Source organism: Ursus arctos, unplaced genomic scaffold (assembly GCF_023065955.2).
Source record: "Ursus arctos isolate Adak ecotype North America unplaced genomic scaffold, UrsArc2.0 scaffold_1, whole genome shotgun sequence".
In the NCBI taxonomy this organism is placed as follows: Eukaryota; Metazoa; Chordata; class Mammalia; order Carnivora; family Ursidae; genus Ursus; species Ursus arctos.
In genome coordinates this window covers 57,057,303-57,077,634 of record NW_026622763.1, presented here as the reverse complement: position 1 = coordinate 57,077,634, position 20,332 = coordinate 57,057,303, and the positions used below count along the sequence as shown (strand labels likewise).

At 41.9% G+C, this 20,332-nt stretch overlaps 1 protein-coding gene across 50 annotated transcripts in view; it reads left to right on the top strand.

Annotated features, from left to right (window-relative positions):
- The window catches only part of TTN (titin), a 270,562-nt gene extending 250,433 nt beyond the window's left edge, over positions 1-20,129 (top strand). For all 50 annotated transcript variants that reach the window (XM_057316425.1, XM_057316423.1, XM_057316417.1 and 47 more), the window contains 22 exons: positions 70-360; positions 458-754; positions 882-1,187; positions 2,258-2,563; positions 2,645-2,926; positions 3,101-3,694; positions 3,814-4,101; positions 4,199-4,498; positions 4,945-5,247; positions 5,797-6,099; positions 6,211-6,795; positions 6,924-7,229; positions 7,345-7,644; positions 8,307-8,882; positions 8,989-9,294; positions 9,649-10,242; positions 10,377-16,027; positions 16,148-16,304; positions 16,802-17,574; positions 17,681-17,834; positions 18,367-18,669; positions 18,802-20,129. In XM_057316425.1, the coding sequence (XP_057172408.1) occupies positions 70-360; positions 458-754; positions 882-1,187; positions 2,258-2,563; positions 2,645-2,926; positions 3,101-3,694; positions 3,814-4,101; positions 4,199-4,498; positions 4,945-5,247; positions 5,797-6,099; positions 6,211-6,795; positions 6,924-7,229; positions 7,345-7,644; positions 8,307-8,882; positions 8,989-9,294; positions 9,649-10,242; positions 10,377-16,027; positions 16,148-16,304; positions 16,802-17,574; positions 17,681-17,834; positions 18,367-18,669; positions 18,802-19,100 (13,274 nt within the window). In that variant the 3' untranslated portion in view covers positions 19,101-20,129. The remainder of the gene's footprint in view (positions 1-69; positions 361-457; positions 755-881; positions 1,188-2,257; positions 2,564-2,644; positions 2,927-3,100; positions 3,695-3,813; positions 4,102-4,198; positions 4,499-4,944; positions 5,248-5,796; positions 6,100-6,210; positions 6,796-6,923; positions 7,230-7,344; positions 7,645-8,306; positions 8,883-8,988; positions 9,295-9,648; positions 10,243-10,376; positions 16,028-16,147; positions 16,305-16,801; positions 17,575-17,680; positions 17,835-18,366; positions 18,670-18,801) is intronic.
- The last annotated feature ends 203 nt before the right edge of the window (positions 20,130-20,332 follow it).

Here is a 20,332-nt window from a genome sequence, read left to right as displayed (position 1 = left end):
TTTTAAATGATCACAATTTTTGTGAAAATAAACTGTCATATTTATTCATATCCATTTTGCCTATGACAGCTCCACCCAAAGCTGAACTGGATGCCAGATTACAGGGTGATCTGGTTACCATCAGAGCAGGCTCGGATCTTGTCCTTGATGCTGCAGTTGGTGGCAAACCTGAACCCAAAATTATCTGGACCAAAGGGGACAAGGAACTAGATCTCTGTGAAAAAGTCTCTTTGCAGTATACAGGCAAACGAGCAACTGCTGTGATCAAGTTCTGTGACAGAAGTGACAGCGGAAAATACACGTTAACAGTGAAGAATGCCAGTGGGACCAAGGCCGTGTCTGTCATGGTCAAAGTTCTTGGTAAGCATGTCAAATTCTTTTATTTTTTACAGCATTTTCAAGTGTGGGTAGAAGAAAAAAGATCTGAATCATTGCTTGCCATTGACACCTGTTTCAGATTCCCCTGGCCCATGTGGAAACCTCACCGTCAGCAGAGTAACAGAGGAAAAGTGCACTTTAGCCTGGAGCCTTCCTCAGGAAGATGGAGGAGCAGAAATAACTCACTACATTGTGGAAAGACGAGAGACTAGCAGGCTCAACTGGGTGATCGTTGAAGGCGAATGCCCAACCCTGTCCCATGTAGTTACCAGACTCATCAAGAACAATGAATACATATTCCGAGTGCGGGCAGTGAACAAATATGGCCCTGGTGTGCCTGTTGAATCAGAGCCAATTGTAGCCAGAAACTCTTTCAGTGAGTATTAACACTTTGAAACAACTTGGTAGTTAAATATAATGGGCTCAAAGGAGAGGGGGGCAATCCTATCAATAGTGATTTTGTGTAATTCTGACCATCCTCATTTTCACAAAAATATAAACAGCTATTCCATCACAACCGGGCATACCTGAAGAAGTTGGGGCCGGCAAAGAGCATATCATCATTCAGTGGACAAAACCTGAATCTGATGGTGGCAATGAGATCAACAACTACCTAGTAGACAAACGTGAGAAAAAGAGCTTGCGCTGGACACGTGTCAACAAAGACTATGTGGTATATGATACAAGGCTGAAGGTGACTGGCCTCATGGAAGGTTGTGATTACCAGTTCCGAGTGACCGCGGTGAATGCTGCTGGTAACAGTGAACCCAGCGAAGCTTCCAACTTTATCTCATGCAGAGAACCATCATGTGAGTTCCAAGAATCACACATAAACCTAATGCCCATCAAAACCATGTTACAAATAATTTTCCAATATGCCATTTCCAAGAACCTCTAGAATTTATGAATGATCTAGAAAAGCATATGCTTATTAGAGGGATCTTAAATATAGTCAAGCCAGAACATTTTAACCACTACTTCTGTTGATAAGTTAGCAGTTACATTGCTACAAATCATCACAGTATTTTCCAGTCTATGAAAAAAATAATTTTACTACCAATATGAAAGAGATGTATTTTATAAATATCCCTAAGTGCCTAATAAGTACCTAACAAAATTATTGTTGAAAGAGCTTCAAAAGTTAAGTGGCAAATCCTTGTACAGAGTTTGAGCCCGACTAAAAAGAATAAACCATTGTGACTGAACAAGGGAAGAAGAAACCACTTCCTGTATTCATTAGAAACATAGAGGTGACAAGTGACATTAACCCTGTGAAAGCTGAGCAACTAAGGAAAAGTCCCTGAGAATAGGTATTTTAAGCAATGAATTGAGCTAGAAGAACCCAACATAGCTAGCCAAAGTAGCAGGAAAAAAACCATCTACCTTTCTAAAGAAATGTAATTTTTTAAATAAAATAATAATGATGTTAATAATGATATAGCATAAAGTGTTGTCCTATAATATCAGAGGAGCTCAGTTACACAGCTTATCTTGGTGAGTGTGGACAAAGAACAAAAATGCCTTACTCTTCTGGGGGTGGGAGAATCAGAAGAAAGGGAAGGCGACTACATACTTGTGGGTTAAGATGCAGAGATCATAAGGTAACTTGTATTTCTTATAGCCAATAAGGATACATCTTCAATGAATTCTTTTTAAAAAATTTTAATCCTTTACTACACTATAAAAAGACCTTTTACAATATTGAGTTTAATCAATCACAGGGCTTTTTCCCCCCTAAACCTTATTAAAAGACCTTTTGAAATACTGGGGGGTGGGGGGGAGAACAATAATGCCTTTGTGAGTCTTGAAAACCAAAAATATAAACCTCAAAGCTTCCTTATTTGTATAATGTCTGAATCCCCCTTTTTAAATTCCATAGATACCCCTGGACCACCTTCTGCTCCAAGAGTTGTGGATACCACCAAGTTCAGCATTAGTTTGGCATGGACCAAGCCCATGTATGATGGTGGCATTGACATCCTAGGATATGTTCTTGAAATGCAAGAGAAGGATACTGATCACTGGTACCGAGTGCACACCAATGCCACAATAAGAAATAATGAATTCACTGTGCCAGACCTTAAAATGGGCCAGAAATACTCCTTCAGGGTTGCTGCTGTGAATGCGAAGGGTATGAGTGAATACAGCGAGTCAACTGCTGAAATTGAGCCCGTGGAAAGACTAGGTATTTATAATATAAGCTTGTAAGTTAATTATTTTCTCGTCACACCTGTTCATGAATTAAGTTTTGACATTTACTTTCCAGAAATACCAGACCTAGAGCTTGCAGATGATTTAAAGAAGACTGTGACCATCAGAGCTGGGGCCTCATTGCGCCTGATGGTGTCTGTATCTGGAAGACCACCTCCTGTCATCACATGGAGCAAGAAGGGCATTGACCTTGCAAACCGGGCAATTATTGACACCACTGACAGCTACTCTTTACTTATTGTGGACAAAGTTAACCGGTACGATGCTGGAAAATACACCATTGAAGCCGAAAATCAATCTGGCAAGAAATCAGCAACAGTCCTTGTTAAAGTATACGGTAAGTATTTGTCTTAAAATTGACTATGCTGTGAGTATATTTCTTAGAAAAAACACCCCTTGACCTAGGATTGATCACCTCTCTAGAGAGAAACCATGTTCCTGAAAAACACAAAACAAAAAGCTATCCACCAATCAGGCAAATAAGTATGAATCTTACTTTCTATTTTTTTAGATACTCCTGGTCCCTGTCCTTCAGTGAGAGTTAAAGAAGTATCGAGAGATTCTGTGACCATTACATGGGAAGTTCCCACAATTGATGGTGGCGCTCCTGTCAACAATTACATTATTGAGAAACGTGAGGCTGCCATGAGAGCATTCAAAACAGTAACTACCAAATGCAGCAAGACACTGTACCGAATTTCCGGACTTGTAGAAGGAACCATGTACTATTTCAGAGTGTTGCCAGAAAACATTTACGGCATCGGGGAACCCTGTGAAACATCTGATGCGGTTCTGGTCTCAGAAGTACCTCTGGTGCCTACAAAGCTAGAAGTGGTCGATGTCACCAAATCAACTGTCACTCTGGCCTGGGAAAAACCACTCTACGATGGTGGTAGCCGACTCACTGGATATGTTCTTGAGGCCTGCAAAGCTGGCACTGAGAGATGGATGAAGGTCGTCACCTTAAAACCCACCGTCCTAGAGCACACTGTCATTTCCTTAAATGAAGGTGAACAGTACCTGTTTAGAGTAAGGGCGCAAAATGAGAAAGGCGTGTCAGAACCAAGAGAGATCATCACAGCCGTGACTGTACAAGACCTCAGAGGTATGTACCAAATTACCAAAAACATCAATAATAGTGAAGTAAAGAAAACAGTCATAATTCACGGTACTTCGTCAATAGAAATAACGCTTAAGAATTAAGGCCTACTTTCTTTCTCCTAGTGTTGCCAACAATCGATCTTTCTACAATGCCTCAGAAGACCATTCATGTCCCAGCCGGCAGACCAGTGGAGCTCGTGATACCAATCGCTGGTCGCCCACCTCCTGCTGCTTCCTGGTTCTTTGCTGGTTCTAAACTAAGAGAATCAGAGCGTGTCACAGTTGAAACGCATACTAAAGTAGCTAAATTAACCATCCGTGAAACCACTATCAGAGACACTGGAGAATATACACTTGAATTGAAGAATGTAACTGGAACTACTTCAGAGACCATTAAAGTTATCATTCTTGGTAAGGATGTGTGACAAAGACACATGTGCGTTGTTGATGTCACCCAGTGGTGATGTGAAGTGAAAATTAATTTTCTGGATTTCTTTCTCTTTCATAGACAAGCCTGGTCCTCCAACTGGGCCTATTAAGATTGATGAAATTGATGCTACTTCAATTACCATTTCCTGGGAACCACCTGAATTGGATGGTGGCGCTCCATTGAGCGGTTATGTGGTAGAACAGCGTGATGCCCATCGTCCAGGATGGCTGCCAGTGTCTGAATCAGTGACTAGACAGACATTTAAGTTTACCAGACTCACTGAAGGAAATGAGTATGTCTTCCGCGTGGCTGCGACAAACCGCTTCGGCATTGGCTCTTACTTGCAGTCTGAGGTCATAGAATGTCGCAGCAGCATCAGTAAGTCCTTGGACCGTTAAGGCCACCATTCTCCCCACCTGATTCTGAATGTTAGCAGAAGGGAATTTGTTTTTATCATGTCCTAAGGAAAAAGAGGTCCCAAAATTAACCCCAGGGTCTTTCTAAGTTTTCTAAATTTTCCTGGAGGTTTTCAAAATGGTTAATTTTTTTTTTTTTAATGAAAAAGAGGAAGGAGTAAAGGAGGGAGGGAGACAGGAGAAACTGGCTAGGTTATAGTGAGGAAAAAAAATACAGAATGTGCTTAATAAATGTTTATAAAATTGAAGAAAATGAGTAACCTCAAGAAAAGTACAAAAAAAAATTGGAAAAACTGTCACAAGTCTTACATGCTATTTAAAAAGCTATGACGTACTTACAGAAATGTGTGAGTCTTTATTTCAATTTATTCACATTGCGATAATGTGTTTACCTCTGTCTTACTGCAGGTATTCCTGGACCTCCAGAAACATTACAAATATTTGATGTCTCCCGTGATGGCATGACACTGACTTGGTATCCACCAGAAAACGATGGTGGCTCCCAAGTGACTGGATATATTATAGAGCGCAAAGAAGTGAGAGCAGATCGATGGGTCCGTGTAAATAAAGTACCAGTGACGATGACACGGTACCGTTCCACTGGCCTTATTGAAGGCTTAGAATATGAACACCGTGTCACAGCCATTAATGTGAGAGGGACTGGGAAACCAAGTCGTCCTTCCAAACCCATCGTTGCCATGGATCCAATTGGTAAATACATTGTGTATAGGTCAATTTTTTGAGGTATAATTTAAATGTAGTAAAATTTATCCTTCTGAAATATCTGAGTTTTGAAGAGGTCCTGTTGTATAACCTCCACCACAGTCAAAATATAGAATTCTTCCATCAGCCCAAAAAGTTCACTTGTGGATCCCCTCCCCACTCCAGCCCCTAGCAGCTTTGAGAAAGTAACTTTTCATATTCTCCTCTTGAATCTATTACCCATTCTTTAAAGTGGGACTTACAATACATGCCCTATACCAGTGTTTAATTCTTTGAATAAGCTAATATTTCTGAAAGCACTTTAAAAGCTGATGATAATGTAAGATGGTAATAGTGATCATAAATAAAGCACATTTAAGATAAAGGAAAAAGCTAGAGCTTTAAGTATTTTTAACTGATAAAAATGAATAAAATTTTAACAACCATATTCTAATGCTAACAGTCCATGTTTACACAATTCATTGCATGTTAGGTGGCACAGCCAAGTTTCAGCTTTGCAGCAACTTTAACAATATCTTGTCTTATTCTTAACCCCAGCGCCTCCAGGAAAGCCACAAAACCCAAGAGTTACTGATACAACAAGGACATCAGTCTCTCTGGCCTGGAGTGTTCCAGAAGATGAAGGAGGATCTAAAGTCACAGGCTACTTGATTGAAATGCAGAAAGTAGATCAACACGAATGGACCAAATGTAACACCACCCCAACCAAGATTCGGGAGTATACCCTAACACATCTACCTCAGGGTGCTGAATACAGATTCCGTGTCCTAGCCTGTAATGCTGGTGGACCTGGGGAGCCCGCTGAGGTACCAGGAACAGTCAAAGTCACGGAAATGCTTGGTAAGACATATGATCACTTACTTTCTGCTATAATTGCCTTAAGATTTATTTCTCACCATCCTCCCCACCGCCCAAAAAATGCTAATTGTGACTGGATCTTCTTTTCCCCAGAATATCCTGATTATGAACTTGATGAAAGATACCAAGAAGGTATCTTTGTAAGACAAGGTGGAGTCATCAGACTTACCATACCAATCAAAGGAAAACCATTCCCAATATGTAAATGGACTAAGGAAGGCCAAGATGTTAGTAAGCGCGCCATGATTGCAACCTCTGAGACACACACTGAGCTTGTAATCAAAGAAGCAGACAGGGATGATTCTGGCACTTACGACCTGGTTCTGGAAAACAAGTGTGGCAAGAAGGCTGTCTACATCAAAGTCAGGGTGATAGGAAACCCCAACCCTCCTGAAGGGCCCCTTGAATATGACGACATACAAGCTCGCTCTGTAAGGGTCAGTTGGAGACCCCCTGCCGATGATGGTGGTGCCGACATCTTAGGCTATATTCTTGAGAGACGAGAAGTGTCTAAAGCCGCCTGGTATACAATTGATTCCAGAGTCCGAGGCACATCTCTGGTGGTAAAAGGCCTCAAAGAGAATGTGGAATACCATTTCCGTGTTTCAGCTGAAAACCAGTTTGGCATAAGCAAACCCTTGAAATCTGAAGAACCAGTCATACCAAAAACACCACTGAGTAAGTATTCTTCCGACCACAACACTGTAAAAATTCTCTCAGTCCTCTTTCATTTTGAAATGAAAGCCATCAGCTTACAAGATATGGGACCATACTCTTAACACATGTTTTCTACTTTATATCCATAGATCCTCCAGAGCCTCCAAGCAATCCTCCAGAAGTACTCGATGTGACCAAGAGTTCTGTCAGCCTGTCTTGGTCCCGGCCCAAAGACGATGGTGGTTCTCGAGTCACAGGCTACTACATTGAACGCAAGGAGACTTCGACTGACAAGTGGGTCAGGCACAACAAGACTCAGATAACCACCACAATGTACACTGTCACCGGGCTTGTTCCTGATGCAGAGTATCAGTTCCGCATCATCGCACAGAATGATGTTGGCCTAAGTGAGACCAGCCCTGCTTCTGAACCAGTTGTTTGCAAAGATCCATTTGGTAAGGAGAGAGTTTCTAAAGGGGTTCAAACTAAAGAGGCAAGCCATCTTTGGTCTTTTTCTTTTACCTCAGCAGTAAAGCTTATTCCCTTTTCAATTGTTTTAAAATATTTCAGATAAGCCAAGCCAACCTGGAGAACTTGAGATTCTTTCAATATCCAAAGATAGTGTCACTTTACAGTGGGAGAAACCTGAATGTGATGGTGGCAAAGAAATCCTTGGATATTGGGTTGAATACAGGCAGTCTGGAGACAGTGCCTGGAAGAAGAGCAACAAGGAGCGCATCAAGGACAGGCAATTCACAATAGGGGGTTTGCTGGAAGCCACTGAATATGAATTCAGGGTTTTTGCTGAGAATGAGACCGGGCTTAGCAGACCTCGAAGAACTGCTATGTCTATAAAGACTAAACTAACATGTAAGTAGCCATTAGTTCTCTGCTTATGACCTATAACCTAAGCAACGTGTTAAGGCTAATTCTTCCTTGATATTAAGTAGATGTACAGAAAACCTTACTGGGCAGCAAGTGTTTGGAAAGAATCACTCACTTTGGCATATACGCACACAGGGAATAGCTGCTGTGTTCTACAGGAAGTCATTCCAAGCCCGTAACCTCAGATGTTAGATGCAGTGACCTGAGCACAATCTTAGAGCAATTTGTCCTTCAAATGCAGTAGTTTGTGTTGGTTTTTTTTTTTTTTTATGCTTCCTAATAAGACCAGAAGGGTCAACAAATGTATCGCATTTCAGTAAACCTAAGAAGTAAGGCAAAGATTCTCTCTATAGATTTATAGAGAGAATTCATATTTACTTAAACCCCTATCATTGTTGACGTCTCCCAATGATAAGGAGAAAAGTCACTCTACCTAATAATGTGATGATGTGTTCACTGAATCCCTATTTTCCATAGGACCCCAGGAAAAGCGCTATGAAATTTTTAAGAACTAGACTCATGTGTAAATCATGGCATCTAATAGAGTGTTAGTCAAAAGGATAAATTCATTCCTGATATACAGGGACAGAGGATTACAGATTCAGTGGTAATAACAATGCATTAATACTATCTTTCCTATCCTTCAGCTGGAGAGGCTCCAGGAGTGCGCAAAGAAATGAAGGATGTTACCACCAAGTTGGGCGAAGCTGCTCAACTCTCATGCCAGATTGTTGGAAGGCCTCTTCCTGACATTAAATGGTACCGATTTGGTAAGGAGCTGGTACAAAGCCGGAAGTACAAAATGTCTTCAGACGGACGCACACATACGCTAACAGTAATGACAGAGGAACAAGAAGATGAAGGTGTTTATACCTGCATAGCTACTAATGAGGTTGGAGAAGTAGAAACCAGTAGTAAGCTTCTCCTGCAAGCAACACCACAGTTCCATCCCGGTTACCCACTGAAAGAGAAATATTATGGTGCTGTGGGTTCGACACTTCGACTTCATGTTATGTACATTGGTCGTCCGGTACCTTCCATCACTTGGTTCTATGGCCAGAAACTTTTGCAAAACTCAGAAAACATTACTATTGAAAACACCGAGCACTATACTCATCTTGTCATGAAGAATGTCCAACGTAAGACTCACGCTGGGAAATACAAAGTCCAGCTCAGCAATGTTCTTGGAACAGTTGATGCCATCCTTGATGTGGACATACAAGGTATTTTATTTTAGTTTTTAGTGTTTTTTTTTTAATTTTTCAAGAAAAAAGAGGTCTCAGGTGACATATTATAAAAAACCACTATGATTGTATTTTCTCCCAACAGATAAACCAGACAAACCTACAGGACCAATTGTGATAGAAGCTCTGTTGAAGAACTCTGCAGTGATCAGCTGGAAACCACCCGCAGATGATGGAGGCTCCTGGATCACCAACTATGTGGTGGAGAAATGTGAGGCCAAGGAAGGGGCTGAATGGCAATTGGTGTCTTCAGCCATCTCGGTGACAACCTGCAGAATTGTAAACCTCACAGAAAATGCTGGCTATTACTTCAGGGTTTCAGCCCAGAACACTTTTGGCATCAGTGAGCCTCTAGAGGTTGCCTCAGTTGTGATCATTAAGAGTCCTTTTGGTGAGTACAACCTCTACAAATCTTCCTACGGCAAAATTCCATGCTTACATAAAACTCTTATTAACAGAAATAACCTTTGAAAGGAAATAGCCAAGATTCAGATAAAGTAAAAGTGCCTTTTATCTCAGTTAAATTGAACTTCTGCACATCTACAAGGGCAAATACAAACCCTACTTCTTCTTTAAAAAAGAGCTTTGTGTTTTGTAAGTTTCTTAGCATCAAGTGACCCATTTCATTTTTCTGGAATAGCTATTCTTAGACCTTTGGGTTCATAAGATTTTCTTTTTAAAAACTAAGCTTTTAATAAAGCTGCTTGTTTCACCTCGTGACTCAAATCTTTCTTCTTTGTAACAGAAAAGCCAGGTGCTCCTGGCAAACCAACTATCACTGCTCTCACAAAAGATTCTTGTGTTGTGGCTTGGAAGCCACCTGCCAGTGATGGAGGTGCAAAGATTAGAAATTACTACCTTGAGAAACGTGAGAAGAAGCAGAATAAATGGATTGCTGTGACAACAGAAGAAATTCGAGAAACTGTCTTTTCAGTGCAAAACCTTATTGAAGGTCTTGAATATGAGTTCCGTGTGAAATGTGAAAATCTAGGTGGGGAAAGTGAATGGAGTGAAATATCAGAACCTGCCACTCCCAAATCTGATGTCCCAATTCAGGCACCACACTTTAAAGAGGAACTGAGAAATCTAAATGTCAGATATCAGAGCAACGCTACTTTGGTCTGCAAAGTAACTGGTCATCCAAAACCTATTGTGAAATGGTACAGACAAGGCAAAGAAATCATTGCAGATGGACTGAAGTACAGGATTCAAGAGTTCAAGGGTGGCTACCACCAGCTCATCATTGCAAGTGTCACAGACGATGATGCCACAGTTTACCAAGTCAGAGCTACCAACCAAGGGGGATCTGTGTCTGGCACTGCCTCCTTGGAAGTAGAAGGTAAATTCCTCAAATCAATAAAAATCAGTTTAGTGCTAGATGACACATTGCTAATTGGCGGGGGGGGGGTTGCTGCACTTAAATAGTGTTGGGTGTTGCTAAATTACATTCTTTCTTCTTTTATTCTGCTACAGTTCCAGCTAAGATACACTTGCCTAAAACTCTTGAAGGCATGGGAGCAGTTCATGCTCTCCGAGGTGAGGTGGTCAGCATTAAGATCCCTTTCAGTGGCAAACCAGATCCTGTGATCACCTGGCAGAAAGGACAAGATCTCATCGACAATAATGGCCACTACCAAGTTATTGTCACAAGATCTTTCACATCACTTGTTTTCCCCAATGGAGTAGAGAGAAAAGATGCTGGTTTCTATGTGGTCTGTGCTAAAAACAGATTTGGAATTGATCAGAAGACCGTCGAACTGGATGTGGCGGATGTTCCCGACCCACCCAGAGGAGTCAAAGTTAGTGACGTCTCACGAGATTCTGTCAACTTAACATGGACTGAGCCAGCTTCTGATGGTGGCAGCAAAATCACCAACTACATTGTTGAAAAATGTGCAACTACTGCAGAAAGATGGCTCCGTGTAGGACAGGCCCGAGAAACACGTTATACCGTGGTCAACTTATTTGGAAAAACAAGCTACCAGTTCCGTGTAATAGCTGAAAATAAATTTGGCCTGAGCAAGCCTTCTGAGCCTTCAGAACCAACCATAACCAAAGAAGACAAGACCAGAGCCATGAATTATGATGAAGAGGTAGACGAAACAAGGGAAGTTTCCATGACTAAAGCATCTCACTCTTCAACTAAGGAACTGTATGAGAAATATATGATTGCTGAAGATCTTGGGCGTGGTCAGTTCGGAATTGTCCACCGTTGTGTTGAAACATCCTCAAAGAAGACTTACATGGCCAAATTTGTTAAAGTTAAGGGAACTGATCAGGTTTTGGTAAAGAAGGAGATTTCCATTCTAAACATTGCCAGGCATAGAAATATCTTATACCTCCATGAATCATTTGAGAGCATGGAAGAATTAGTTATGATCTTTGAGTTCATATCAGGACTTGACATATTTGAACGCATTAACACAAGTGCTTTTGAACTTAATGAAAGAGAAATTGTAAGTTATGTTCGCCAGGTCTGCGAAGCACTAGAGTTCTTACATAGTCATAATATCGGACACTTCGACATTAGACCAGAAAATATCATTTACCAAACAAGAAGGAGCTCCACCATTAAAATCATAGAATTTGGTCAAGCCCGTCAGCTGAAGCCAGGGGACAACTTCAGGCTTCTGTTCACTGCCCCCGAATACTATGCACCTGAAGTCCACCAGCATGACGTTGTCAGTACCGCCACAGACATGTGGTCACTTGGAACACTGGTGTATGTGCTGTTAAGTGGTACCAATCCATTCATGGCTGAAACTAACCAACAGATGATTGAGAACATCATGAATGCTGAATATACTTTCGACGAAGAAGCATTCAAAGAGATTAGCCTTGAGGCCATGGATTTTGTTGACCGGCTGTTAGTGAAAGAGAAAAAATCTCGCATGACAGCATCCGAGGCACTCCGGCATCCATGGCTGAAGCAGAAGATAGAAAGAGTCAGTACTAAAGTTATCAGAACATTAAAACACCGGCGTTACTACCACACTCTGATCAAGAAAGACCTCAACATGGTTGTGTCGGCAGCCCGAATCTCTTGTGGTGGTGCAATTCGATCTCAGAAGGGAGTGAGTGTTGCTAAAGTTAAAGTAGCATCCATTGAAATTGGCCCGGTTTCTGGACAGATAATGCATGCAGTTGGTGAAGAAGGAGGATATGCCAAATATGTATGCAAAATTGAAAATTATGATCAGTCTACCCAAGTGACCTGGTACTTTGGAGTCAGACAGCTGGAGAACAGTGAGAAATATGAAATCACCTATGAAGATGGAGTAGCCACCATGTACATCAAAGACATTACCAAATTTGACGACGGCACCTACAGATGCAAAGTAGTCAATGACTACGGTGAAGATAGTTCTTATGCAGAACTATTTGTTAAAGGTGTGAGAGAGACTTACGACTATTACTGCCGTAGAACCATGAAGAAAATTAAGCGCAGAACTGACACAATGAGACTCCTGGAAAGGCCACCAGAATTTACCTTGCCTCTCTATAACAAGACAGCTTATGTGGGTGAAAATGTCCGATTTGGAGTAACTATAACTGTCCACCCAGAGCCTCGTGTAACATGGTATAAATCAGGTCAGAAAATCAAACCAGGTGATGATGATGCGAAGTACACATTCGAATCTGACAAGGGTCTTTACCAGTTAACAATCAGCAGTGTAACTATAGATGATGATGCTGAATATACGGTTGTGGCAAGGAACAAATATGGTGAGGACAGCTGCAGGGCGAAACTGACAGTAACCCCACACCCACCGCCAACAGATACAACCTTAAGACCCATGTTCAAACGGCTGCTGGCAAACGCAGAATGCCAAGAAGGCCAAAGCGTCTGCTTTGAGATCAGAGTGTCTGGCATCCCCCCACCAAAATTAAAATGGGAGAAAGATGGCCAGCCACTGTCCCTTGGGCCTAACATTGAAATTATCCACGAAGGCCTGGATTATTATGCCTTGCACATCAGGGACACTTTGCCTGAAGACACAGGTTATTATAGGGTCACAGCCACGAACACAGCTGGATCCACCAGCTGCCAGGCTCACCTCCAAGTGGAACGCTTAAGGTACGTCAAGCAAGAATTTAAGACTAAGGAGGAGCGTGAACGACATGTCCAAAAGCAAATTGACAAGACACTAAGAATGGCTGAAATTCTTTCTGGAACTGAAACGGTGCCACTGACACAGGTAGCCCAAGAGGCTCTGAGAGAAGCTGCCATTCTCTACAAACCGGCTGTAAGCACCAAGACTGTAAAAGGGGAATTCCGACTTGAGACGGAAGAAAAGAAGGAAGAGAGAAAACTCCGTATGCCTTATGAGGTACCGGAACCACGCAAGTACAAACAGACTACCATAGAAGAAGACCAACGCATTAAGCAATTTGTGCCTATGTCCGACATGAAATGGTACAAAAAGATACGTGATCAATTTGAAATGCCTGGGAAAATTGACAGAGTTGTACAGAAAAGACCCAAGCGCATTCGCCTTTCAAGATGGGAACAGTTCTATGTGATGCCTCTTCCACGCATTACAGATCAATACAGACCTAAATGGCGTATTCCCAAACTCTCCCAAGATGATCTTGAAATGGTGAGACCAGCCCGCCGCCGCACACCTTCTCCTGATTATGACTTTTATTACAGACCAAGAAGACGTTCTCTTGGCGACATGTCAGACGAAGAATTACTCCTTCCCATTGATGACTACTTGGCAATGAAAAGAACAGAGGAAGAGAGGCTGCGTCTTGAAGAAGAGCTTGAGCTGGGTTTCTCAGCTTCACCGCCAAGCCGAAGCCCTCCACGTTTTGAGCTTTCTAGTCTGCGTTACTCTTCACCACAAGCTCACGTCAAGGTGGAGGAAACAAGAAAAGACTTCAGATATTCAACCTATCACATCCCCACCAGGGCTGAGACTAGCACGAGCTATGCGGAACTGCGGGAACGGCACGCCCGGGCCTCCTACAGGCAGCCGAAACAACGGCAGAGGATCATGGCTGAGAAAGAGGAGGAAGAGTTGCTTCGCCCAGTTACTACCACTCAGCGACTCTCAGAATACAGAAGCGAGCTTGACCACATGTCAAAGGAGGAAAAGTCCAGAAAGAAATCAGGGCGACAGAGAGAAGTGACAGAAATAACAGAAATTGAGGAAGAATATGAAATCTCAAAACACGCTCAAAGGGAGGCCTCCTCAAAACATGCTCAAAGGGAGTCCGAGTCCTCCTCCTCAGTGTCCAGGCTACTGCGGCGGCGACGTTCCCTGTCTCCAACCTATATCGAATTAATGAGGCCTGTGTCCGAGCTAATCCGGCCACGTCGGCCGCCAGAGGAGGAATATGAAGATGACACAGAAAGAAGGTCCCCTACTCCAGAGAGAACTCGCCCACGTTCCCCCAGCCCTGTGTCTAGTGAGAGATCACTCTCAAGATTTGAGAGGTCTGCAAGATTTGATATCTTTTCCAGGTATGAGTCCATGAAAGCTGCTTTAAAGACTCAGAAGACATCAGAAAGGATGTATGAAGTTTTGAGTCAGCAGCCTTTTACGCTGGACCATGCCCCTCGAATCACACTGAGAATGCGCTCCCACAGGGCACCATGTGGCCAAAATACGCGTTTTATCTTAAATGTTCAGTCTAAGCCAACCGCTGAGGTTAAATGGTACCACAATGGCGTCGAACTCCAGGAAAGCAGTAAGATTCGTTACACCAACATGAGCGGGGTATTGACCCTAGAAATTCTGGACTGCCAAGCTGAGGACAGCGGAACATACCGTGCCGTGTGCACCAACTACAAAGGTGAGGCCTCGGACTACGCGACCTTGGATGTCACAGGCGGGGATTACACTACCTACGCTTCCCGGCGCAGAGACGAACAAGTGCCTCCGTCAGTTTTCCCTGAGCTGACAAGAACAGAGGAATACGCAGTTTCGTCGTTTAAGAAAACTTCTGAGATGGAAGCTTCTTCTTCCGTCAGGGAAATGAAGTCACAGATGACAGAGACAAGGGAAAGTCTCTTGGCCTATGAACACCACGCATCTGCAGAAAAGAGAAGTGCTGCCGTAGAACAGAAGTCACTGGAAGAAAAATCCACACACAGAAAGATCAAGACGACTTTGGTGGGAGCAAGAATTCTGACGAAGCCAAGGTCCATAACTGTGTATGAAGGCGAGTCCGCGAGGTTTTCTTGCGACACAGACGGTGAGCCGGTACCCACTGTAACCTGGCTGCGTGGACGCCAAGCGATAAGCTCTTCTGCCCGCCACCAAGTGACCACCACAAAGTACAAATCAACCTTTGAGATCTCTTCGGTGCAGGCTTCCGATGAGGGCAACTACAGCGTGGTGGTAGAAAACAGCGAAGGCAGGCAAGAAGCTCAGTTCACTCTGACTGTTCAGAAGGCCAGGGTTACTGAAAAGGCTGTGACGTCACCACCAAGCGTCAAATCCCCAGAGCCTCGAGTGAAATCTCCAGAAGCCGTTAAGTCTCCAAAACGAGTGAAGTCCCCGGAACCAGTCACTACTCACCCAAAAGCCGTATCACCCACAGAGACAAAACCCACACCAACAGAGAAAGTTCAGCAGCTACCAGTGTCTGTCCCACCCAAGATAACTCAGTCCCTGAAAGCAGAAGCATCTAAAGATATTGTGAAGCTGACCTGCGCAGTCGAAAGTAGTGTATTAAGCGCAAAAGAGGTCACCTGGTATAAAGATGGCAAGAAACTGAAGGAAAATGGGCATTTCCAGTTTCATTTTTCAGCAGATGGTACCTATGAGCTCAAAATCCATAACCTCACGGAATCCGATAGTGGAGAATACATTTGTGAGATATCTAGCGAAGGTGGAACTTCTAAAACGAACTTACACTTTATGGGACAAGCCTTTAAGAGTATCCATGAGCAGGTGTCAAGGATACCAGAAACTAAGAAGGCAGCTCAGAAAACCGTGGAGTCAACAGAAACCAAGAAGACTGAACCAAAAGCTCCAGAGCCAATTTCCTCAAAACCAATAATCGTCACTGGGCTGCAGGATACAACTGTTTCTTCAGACAGCGTCGCTAAGTTTGCGGTGAAAGCCACTGGAGAACCCCGGCCGACCGTCATCTGGACAAAGGATGGAAAGGTAACCAGTTCTTAAATGTCTCTCAATTCTAAAAGTCTAACCCCTTCCTTCCTCTCCGTCTCCCAAAAAATGTTTAAACTTAACTTACTTTTTAAAACTCAAATCACTTGCATTCTATAGGCTGTTACACAAGGAAGTAAATACAAACTCTCTGAAGACAAAGGAGCTTACTTCTTAGAAGTTCATAAGACTGATACTTCTGACAGTGGGCTTTATACCTGCACAGTAACAAACTCAGCTGGATCTGTGTCCTCTAGCTGCAAATTAACTATAAAAGGTAGGTTGGCTTTCATTCTTCCCAATAGTTTTTAGAAAATGATATTAACGAAAGTTTTCTAAACATTCTCCCTTAAACACACATACCACGGACACACACACAAAGTATTAAACTGTTTTACAAATTCCAGAATACCGTTTGAACACAAAGGTAGAAATACACATCTTTAAAGAAAGCATAATAATTCAATTTTTAATCAAAATTTCCTAAATCCACACCTATCCTAAATATTTGACTATTCTTTTCAAGACTTTTTTTTTTCCAAGTCATAAGAATCATCTTCAATTTAGTTTAAAGAATCATTATACTGATCTCAAAGTCATGCATGACAACTTTCCAAGACTAGGACTGAGAAAGAATTAAATATTACCTATACTGCATACAAGAGGCAACATTCCTTTCTTTGTGTCTTATTTATTCGCTTGGAGAATCTAAAAAAGAGTAAAGGGTGGGGCCTCTTTCCAATTAAGTTTGCCTTACAGAGGTTTCTTTTTCAGCTGTAAAAGATACTGAGGCACAGCAAGTGTCTACACAAAAGACCTCTGAAATTACGTCACAAAAGAAGGCGGCTGTCCAAGAGGAAATTTCCCAAAAAGCCCTAATTTCTGAAGAAATGAAACTAGCAGAGGTAAAATCTCAAGAGAAGGCGGTTGTCCAAGAGGAAATTTCCCAGAAAGCTCTAATTTCTGAAGAAATGAAAAAATCAGAGATGAAATCTCAAGAACAGTTAGCCCTCAAGGAGGAAGCCTCGAAGGTTCGGATTTCTGAAAAAGTCAAGAAATCAGAAGCAACCTCTCTGGAAAAATCCATTGTCCATGAGGAAATCACTAAAACATCACAGGCATCGGAAGAAATCAGAACGCATGCAGAGATTAAAGCATTTTCTACTCAGATGAGCATAACTGATGGTCAGAAAGTGACCTTAAAAGCCAACATTGCTGGTGCCACTGATGTGAAATGGGTACTGAATGGCGTAGAGCTCGCTAACTCTGAGGAGTACAGATATGGTGTCTCGGGCAGCGATCAGACCCTGACCATCAAGCAGGCCAGTCACAAAGACGAAGGGATCCTCACCTGCATAGGCAAAACCAGCCAAGGGATCATTAAATGTCAGTATGATCTGATGCTGAGCAAAGAACTCTCAGATGCTCCAGCCTTCATCTCCCAGCCCAGATCTCAAAATATTAACGAGGGACAAAATGTTGTCTTTTCTTGTGAAATCAGTGGTGAGCCATCCCCGGAAATCGAATGGTTTAAAAACAACTTGCCGGTAAGTTTAATTATGAATAGATCATCAAAGAAAATTTAAAATGCCACATCTATTCCTGAAGAGCTCAAAGAAACACTTCTTGTTTACCTCCCCCCTTACATTTTAGATTTCTGTTTCTTCAAATATCAGTGTAAGTCGCTCCAGAAATGTATATTCTCTTGAAATCCGAAATGCATCAGTAAGCGACAGTGGAAAGTACACAGTTAAGGCCAAAAATTTCCGTGGCCAGTGTTCAGCTACTGCTTCCTTAACGGTCCTTCGTAAGTATCCCTTTCCCATTTTTCTCACTTGCTTAAGGCCTTTATCTATTTTTCCCCCTTTGTCTTCTGAGCAGAGCCAACTCTGAGGAGCCTCATTAAATCCCATGTGTAAGAGGCACAGGCCTCCCGTGTGAATTCATCCTTATGGTCAAATTTTCTCTGCAGCTAAACAGATATGTGGATAAATTAACTTTCAAAGTCAAGCCACCAAGTGCCCTATTAGCTTTATTTTCAGAATGCACAGTATTTCTGTGATTTTCTATATGACTAATCATTTTTCTCCTAGTTATTCTAGCACCTGCATGTAATATTGTAATTATAGAAATCTAAAGATTCGTTTCTTGGAGACATTGAGCTAGCTCTTGACAAATGTATGTATTCGCTTATGCTTTCACAGCACACTGTTTGGGTTATGTTTGTGTGTGTGTGTGTGTGTGTGTGTGTAAGTTTTCCATTTCTGCAAGTCAATGTCAGATGTCACCAATTAACCAGATGTCATTGATGTTCACTGTGTATCTGCTATGCTCCACAGCTCTAGTTGAAGAACCTCCCAGAGAGGTAGTATTGAGGACAAGTGGTGACACAAGCTTGCAAGGAAGCTTCTCGTCTCAGTCAGTCCAAATGTCTGCCTCCAAGCAGGAGGCGTCCTTCAGCAGTTTCAGCAGCAGCAGTGCTAGCAGCATGACTGAAATGAAATTTGCAAGCATGTCTGCCCAAAGCATGTCCTCCATGCAAGAGTCCTTTGTAGAAATGAGTTCCAGCAGTTTTATGGGAAAATCTAGTATGACACAACTGGAAAGCTCAACTAGTAGAATGCTTAAAGCAGGCGTAAGAGGTGAGCAATAAAAATTACTGGTAGAGGTAGATAAGCCTAGTAGCACGGTATAGTCTTTAGTTCATATAATTTAGTAGAAAGCAAATCATGTTTTCAATGATCCTAAAACATTTTTGTTGTTGTTCCATAAAGGAATTCCACCTAAAATTGAAGCGCTTCCCTCTGACATCAGCATTGATGAGGGCAAAGTTTTAACAGTAGCCTGTGCTTTTACGGGTGAGCCTACCCCGGAAATAATATGGTCCCGTGGCGGAAGAAAAATTCAAAACCAAGAACAACACGGGCGATTCCACATTGAAAACACAGATGACCTGACAACTCTCATCATCATGGACGTACAGAAACAAGATGGTGGACTTTATACCCTGAGCTTAGGGAATGAATTTGGATCTGACTCTGCCACTGTGAATATAAATATTCGATCCATGTAAGAGGGCCTGTGCTCCTCATATTCATACTCATTCTTAACCTTTCACAAATGATTCACATGGACTATTCTTTCTGATCTGTAAATATTCAAAAGAAAAAGTAGTTTTGTATCAACCTAAATGAGTCAAAGTTCAAAATTAGACATTTCAATCTTTCATAATTGTTGACCTAAGAATATTATACATTTTCTAGTGACATGTACATACTGTACATAGCCGGATTAACGGTTATAAAGTTTTGTACCATTTATTTTATGACATTTTACAATGTAACTTTTGAAACTAACTGTTGGTAGGAGAAAGTTTCTTATGGAACGAATACCCTGCTCAACACTTAATCAATCTTTGTGCCTCAACATAATGTTGATGTCTAAGTATGCCTCAATGGGTTGAGAAATTCCCCACTGAAGAAGTCCTATCCACCTAAAAGATGATGCCATGCACGTAACCGGACATGTGCACCAATACCTATTGAATCAGAAATGTAAGGCATTGGTGATGTTTGCATTTACCCTCCTGTAAGCAACACTTTAACGTCTTACATTTTCTCTGATGATGTCACACTCTAAATTATCATGACTTAAATACTACCAGAGCAGAGTGTAACGGCCAACACTCTGTTCGCTCCTCTACACTGTTTCTGACCATAGAGAGTGCGGGGATAGCTTGGAAAAGTAACATCGCCTGGCCATCCCTCCATTTCACCAAGCTATTCAAGTATTCCTATGCCAGGGCAGTGTCAACTCTTGGAGGTTCTGGGGTGCAGCCAACGCCTTCGTGTGGTAGCTCTAAATTTAAATTTAAACCTGAGAAACTGGGGCAACTAAGCAATGAGCCACAGCAAAACAAAACAACAACAACAAAATAAGGCTGTCGTTAAATTATAAACAACTACACCATCACTAACTGCCCAAAATGTCAATTTGATGTAGTTCCTTTCATGCAGGTATAAATTCAATTGTTAGTTACAATTGTTGGACCTCCTTGAGAAATAGTAACAACAAAATAAAGCAAGCTATCTGCACCTCAAAATGTGTGGTTGGTTTTTTTGTGAAATTCTAGGGTTGGGGAGTATGACTTCACAAATCACAGAAATGACCACAGATAAGATAGAGTAAATCGAATTCAAAATGGCCCATGTCAATAGGTTCTCTAAAGCAAATATTTGAATTATTGTGTTAACTATAGTCAACAATTTTTAAAGCACAGATTTGATTCTCATGGATAAATTTATT